The 6,518-nt window shown below is 53.9% G+C and overlaps 1 protein-coding gene across 1 annotated transcript in view; it reads left to right on the forward strand.

The window, feature by feature from the left end:
- Positions 1-6,518, forward strand: part of TIMM44 (translocase of inner mitochondrial membrane 44) — a gene marked incomplete at its 5' end in the record, with an annotated part of 16,221 nt that overhangs the window by 3,394 nt on the left and 6,309 nt on the right. The window contains 4 exon segments of the mRNA XM_014584924.2: positions 661-831; positions 1,823-1,903; positions 3,171-3,320; positions 3,409-3,548. Coding sequence (XP_014440410.1) covers positions 661-831; positions 1,823-1,903; positions 3,171-3,320; positions 3,409-3,548 — 542 coding nt within the window.

Here is a 6,518-nt window from a genome sequence, read left to right on the forward strand (position 1 = left end):
ATTCGTTAATTTGACCAGAGAGAAAGGGAAAGATAAAATAAGCCGCCAGGTCTGGGACTTGAACTGCGGTCAGAGTGCCTCAACCACTACACCACCCACTGGCACCCAGCAGCCACTTTTTTTAAAAAAAAAAAAGAATTATTTTACATAGCTTTTTTAGTTTATTTATTTATTTTTAAAAATTTGACCAGAGAGGGACATAGTGAGAAAGTGAGAGAGAGTGAGAGCGAGAAAGCAAGCTACCGGGTCTGGGACTGTAACTGCGGTCGGCCACGTGAAAATCCAGCGCCCTTAACCACCACGCCACCTGCCGGCCCCTATTTATTTATTTTTACGGTTTTTGCTGTAGGGTACGCATGCTCATCAGGGAGACAGACAGAGCAGAAGTGAGAAATTACCTCCCAGGAGGGATAGCCACGCTGCAGTGCCTTCTCCATCCCTCTCCTGGGATTTTGGGCACACGTACGTGCATGCCTGGTGTGATTTTCAAGCCGTCAGGTCTGGGACTGGTGTTGGCCCTGTGGGAGTCCAGCACTGTAACCACTACGCCACCTACTGGCCTGGAGAAAGATTCTGTAATCCCACCCGGCCCCCTTTGATCACGGCCAGTTTATGTCCTTCAAGTCTGTCCTCTAATTCGGTCTTTCGTGTTCTCTCTAGTCCAAATCCTATTCTTCCGGAAACAGAAAAGGCTTTCTGTCCGGCTTGCTAGATAATATCAAACAAGAGTTAGCCAAAAACAAAGAAATGAAAGAAAGTATAAAGAAGTTCCGAGACGAGGCCAAGAAGCTGGAAGAGTCCGACGCACTCCAGGAAGCCCGCAGGAAATACGTGAGTCTCCGCTCTGCGCCCCTCTTGCTGAGGGCCAGGGTTTGCCTGGGCAGGGACAGCAAATGCGGCTAGCTCAGGGCTGGGCGGTGGGCGAGGTCGCTGGGGGGGGACCTGGGTGAGATCTGCGGTGACACACGCAGCGTTCTCTGCCGCTCAGAGCTAGGTCTCCAGGCCCGCCCTTGGCTCCCCTAGGGCCTGTGCCACCTCCAGGGCTCACCTGATCCGACCTGTGTGATCAGACCAGCACCTGCATTTTCACAGACCCCCACCAGGGGGCCCACGGCTCACTGGCCTTGAGATGGCTGCTCCTGGGGACGTCTGGAGGCCTCTGAGCGAGAAGTAGGGACAGGGCGACCGTGCAGTGTCTCTGTTAACTCCCGGGGCCGTCTGTCCTTGGGCAACCGCCAAGCGCCAGCCACGGACTGGGTGGGGCGTCCTCTGTTTGGGTGCCCTGCAAGGACCCTGCGCGGAGGTGGGCAACCTGTTTCACCAGTGAGGGCTCAGCCCCAGAGATGCGGGCACCAGCCTCTGGACCTGGTCTTGTTCCCTCGGCCCCTGCCAGGTCACGGTCCAGCCTTTCCCCTCTGCGTATCCCCAGGGTGTCTGCCTGGGTGGAAGCGCCCACCCACAAGGACTCCGTGTGATGGTGCTCATGCCGCCCGTCACAGAGGCCTGGGCTGGGATTTGGGGACACATGAGTAGCTGCAGCTGCTGGAGGCCGGGTGGGTGCTGCACGGCCAGGGCAGTTCAGAGAGCTCAGGGTCGTGGCCCCGGAGGACCGGCAGGGCCACCTCCTGTCCCCCTAGAGAGACGTGGGCCAGGGCTCCTGTCCTCAGGGCAGTGGCAGCCAACAAGTGCCGCCCCAGCCCCACCAACAGGCTATGCGGGCGGGGTGGGGACCGGGGTGGGGCTGTGGTTTTTGGATGCTTAGCTGTAAGGCAGGTCTCATTGCTGTCCCAGAATGAAAAAGAAACAATGCTCTCTACCTCAGAGATCCATCGAGTCGGAAACGGTGCGGACCGGCGAGGTGATAAGGAAGAAGCTGGGCGAGCTGACCGGGTCCGTGAAGGAGGTAAGGGCTGGTGCCCGCGCCGCAGAGTCCACTCGAGGGCCCCGAGGCACGGATGGCGTCGGCTCCTGGTGGGACGGCTCGAAGCCCTGGGGAGACCGGTGTGGTTGGGGCTGGGAGTAGGCGAGCGCAGGCGCCTGTCGGGCAGCGGCAGGGGGGGCGAGCCCCCCCGGGCCGCTCTCCGCTGACAACGACCGGAGGTGGCCACCCGGGCGTGGTGCTGAGAGAGAAGGTGCTTCCGCCCCAGGTGAAGGTGGGGCCAGAGCGAGGCCCTCCTGGGGGCACAGTGGGCTTTCTTTTTTTTTTTCTTCTTTTCTTTTTTTAGTTTAGGCCAAGGGCCTTTACGCTGACACCAAGAGAGAGAGAGAAAGAGAGAGAAATCAAGCGCTCGAGGGGATGGCCATTCCGCCACCTTCTCCATGCTCCTCGGGATTTTGGGCACGCACACACGCGCGCCCGGAGTGATTTTTAAGTCCCAGGTCTGAGACTCGGGCTGCGCGGTCGGCCATGTGGGATCCAGTGCCTCCACCACCACACCACCTGCCAGCCTTTGTTTACTTTCTTTATTTTTATTTTTATTTTTTTTAAGAATTATTTAACTTTATGTATTTATTTTAACTTGGCCAGAGAGAGACAGAGAGAGCATGCGAAAGCAAGCCGCCAGGTCCGGGATTTAAACCTCAGTCGGCCATGTGGGAGTCCGGTGTTCTTAATTATTACTGGTCATGTGCACACACCAGTGAGGAGATGGGAGCACCCTCCGGTGTTTGGTCACGCTTCAGTCCCTTGTCCGTTTCTCTGTCCTCTGGGGTTTTGGGGTGCACACACACAGGCTCCCAGCTTGTTTTCTTAGCTCCCAGGGCCGGGGCTCGAACCATAGTCGGCCATGTGGGTTCCGGCTCCCTAACCAGCAGGCTGTGGGCCGGCCCTGTCACCTGTTTGTACTTTGTTTCTGCCCGGGAGGCCAGGGCCTGGCACGGAAGGAGCTGCAAGCCCAGGCCGGTGCTGGGCACAATTGTACCGTCTCACCCATGCTGGGCGGCCAGAGTCCTGGGACTCCTGCCCACGCCGGGGAGAGGCCAGCCGACCCAGCACCCGCAGAGGGCGTACGCAGCGTTCTCAGGTGTGCGACTGAGCCTCGGGGCTCCTGCGCCAAGTTCCCCACAGCCCTTGGAAGGGCAGGTCCAGTCTCGCTCCAGGGCCTTGGTTCCTGCGGGCCCCTGGCGCTGTGCCGACAGCTAGCCCTCTGTCTCTGTCTCTGTCTCAGTAGAGTCTTGACGAAGTCAGTAAAAGTGACTTGGGCCGGAAGATCAAGGAGGGTGTGGAAGAGGCAGCCAAGACGGCCAAGCAGTCGGCCGAGTCGGTGTCCAAGGGCGGGGAGAAGCTGGGCAGGACCGCAGCCTTCAGAGCCCTCTCCCAGGTGAGCCGGAGCCGGGGCAAGATGGGGCGGAGCAGCTGGGCGGCCAGCCTGGGCACCCGCCACATGGGCTGCTGCACCCTTCTCGCAGGGCGTGGAGTCGGTGAAGAAGGAAATCGACGAGAGCGTCCTGGGGCAGACTGGGCCCTACCGCAGGCCCGAGCGACTCCGGAAAAGGACCGAGTTCGCGGGAGAGAAATTCAAGGAGGAGAAAGTGTTTGAACCCAATGAGTAGGTACCAGACCGGCAGCAGGCTCTCTGTGGTCACCGTCTTCCCTTCACTTATTTTATTGTTATTTTTCTCTTAAGAGTGACTTATTGGTTGGGACCAGCAGGTAGCTTGGTGGTTAAGGGCACTGGGCTCCCACATGGCCGACCACAGTTCGAGTCCCGGGACTGGTGACTTGTTTTCTCACTTTCCCTCTCTCTCTTGCTCTGTCCCTCTCTGGTCAAATTAAAATAAATAAAGTTAAATAAGACAATTCTTGGGGCTGGCAGGTGGTGTAGTTAAGGTGCTGGGCATTCCCACATGGCTGACCACAGTTCAAGTCCTGGACTTGGTGGCTTGCTTTCTCACTCTCCCTCTCTCTCTGTGTCTCTCTGGTCAAATTAAAATGAAAAATGAATGAATAGTTCAAATAAATAATTCTTAGAAAAAAAAATTTTAAGTAAGACAATTCTTTATTTTTTAAAAAAGAAAAAATTATTTATTGGGAATAGCAGATGGCATAATGGTTATGTTTCTGGACTCCCATGTAGTCAACCACAGTTCAAGTCCCAGACCTGGTAGCTTAAAACTCACTCTGGGCTTGTGCACGTGTGTGCCCAAAATTTTTAGAGGAGAATGAAGGAAAGGAGATTGGAGCCAGCAGGTGGCATGGTGGTTAAGGATGCTGGATTCCTCATGTGGCTGACTGTGATTCGAGTCCTGGATCTGGCAGCTTGCTTTCTCTCTCTCTCTCTCTCTCCTCTTTCTCGTCAAATTAAAATGAGTAAATAAACAAATAAAGTTAAAGTAATTATTTAAAAAGTAAAAAATGAAAAAAAAGAAAAAGAGAGGGGATTGTGGTGTAGCCATCTCACCTCCCCTGGGGGTGATTCCTTGCCTTCTGTCTCTCTGCCTCTCTAGCAAGCGCACGTGCCCTATAGCAAAAAAAAAAAAAGAAAAAGAAAAAGAAAAACTCTTCCAAAAGAGAAAGAAAGAATTATTTATTTAATTTTTATTAATTTACTTATTTATTGAGGTTTTTTTTGAGAGATTTTTGCTATAGGATGCATGTGTTCAAAAGACAGCGTGGATGGCCACGCCTCAGTCCCTTCTCCTCCATTCTCCTCTCGGGATCCTGAGCATGCACGCACACGCGCCCGGTGTGAGTTTTAAGCCACTGGGTCTAGGACTCTAACCATGGTCAACTACATGGGAGTCCAGCGACATAGCCATTATGCCAACTGCTGGTCCTTTTATTATTATTTTTAATTCGCCAGAAAGAAAAAGTGAGAAAGCAAGCCTCCAGGACTCAAACTGCGGTCTGCTACGTGGGAGTCTGGTGCCTTAACCACCACGCCACCTGCTGGCATCGCTTTATTTAAAGAGAAGTCAATTTGTGAACTGCCAGAGTGCGTATACACTCACCAGAGAGGGGAGGAATCACCTCACCCCCAGCAGGACTAGTCGCATTGCCATCCCTTCTCCGCACACACGCACCTGACACGGTTCTCGAGCCTCCAGGGCTAGGATTTGAACCACAGTTGGCCAGGTGGGTTTTTTTGTTTATTTAAGAGATTTTTGCTATATGCTATGTGTGCTTGCTAGAGAGACAGAAAACAAGAAGTCACTCCCCCAGAGGGGATGGCCACGCCGCAATCCTTTCTCTTCCATTCTTCTCTCAGGATCTTGGGCACGCACGCACATGTGCCTGGCATGAATTTAAGCCACCGGGTCTAGGACTCAAACCGTGGTCGACTACATGGGAGTCCAGCGACATAACCATTATGCCAGCTGCTGGTCCCGGGATTTTGGTCCCTTAACTACTGTAATGCTGGCCCTACTTGTTTAGTTTTATTCAAGTTTATTTGTTTGTTGGGCCAACTGGGGGCAGGGTGGTTAAGTGAAGCTGGATCCCACATGGCCAGCTATTCATTTCAAGTCCCAGACCCAGCAGGTTGGAAAACTCACTAGGCACCTGTGTGTGTGCGCCCAAAATCCCAAAAGGAGAATGAAGGAGGATCGTGGCGTGGCCATCCCTACTGGGGTCCTTTCTCACTCGCCCTTTACCCCCCATGAGTGCACGTACCCTGTAGCAAACAAAATACACAAATAAACTTGTTGGGCCAGCAGGTGGCGTGGTGGTTAAGGCACTGGACATTCCCCCATGGCTGACTATGGTTCACATCCTGGACCTGGTGGCTTGTTTTTTTACCTTCCCTCTCTCTCTCTCTCTCTGTGTGTGTATCTCTCTGGTCAAATGAAAATAAATGAATGAATAAATAAAAATTAAAAATAAATAATTCTTAAAGAAAAAGTTCAAATTTTAAATAAATAAAGTTTGTTCATTTGTCTCATGAGTGAGAGAGGGTGAGAAACAGGGACCTCAGAAAGGTCTCACCACACAGCAACTACCCGCTCCAGCCTTTCTGCCAGCCAGGGTCACAGGGGCACCTGGCTTGTTCAGGCGGCCTGAGATCTGAACCCAGGGCCTCCGTGTGGCTGGGCCATTGTCCCCGTTTCCAGCTCCCTACACTGTGTTCTATTTTTGGGGGGGCTGCAGCGCAAGGGTAGAGTTTGCTGAGGGTGAATGCACTTGCCAGAGACAGAGAAGGAAAGAGGGAAAGTGAGAAATCACCCCTCAGGGGATGGCCATGCCGCGATCCCTTCTCCTCCATTCTCTTCCTGGGGTCTTGGGCATGCAGATGTGCCCAGCGTGATTTTCAAGCTATCAGGTCTGGGATTAGAACCAGGGTAGGCCGTGTGGGAATCCAGCGCCTTCGCCGCCATGCCACCTGCCAGCCCCGCTGTGGGTCTGTTTCTAGACGCTCCCAAAGTTCCCATCCCATCTGTTTCTGGAGTGTGCTTTCCGCTCACGGTTCCTGCCTTGGAGAGATCGAGGGAAAAAAAGGAGGAAAGGAGGCGGGAGACACCGCCAGCTCTTGGCAGCCGCCGGCCGCCGTCCACTGCTGCCTGCCCCGCCTCGGCCACCTCAA

The sequence above is a fragment of the Tupaia chinensis genome, unplaced genomic scaffold (assembly GCF_000334495.1).
Source record: "Tupaia chinensis unplaced genomic scaffold, TupChi_1.0 Scaffold148210_1, whole genome shotgun sequence".
NCBI classification, from domain to species: domain Eukaryota; kingdom Metazoa; phylum Chordata; class Mammalia; order Scandentia; family Tupaiidae; genus Tupaia; species Tupaia belangeri.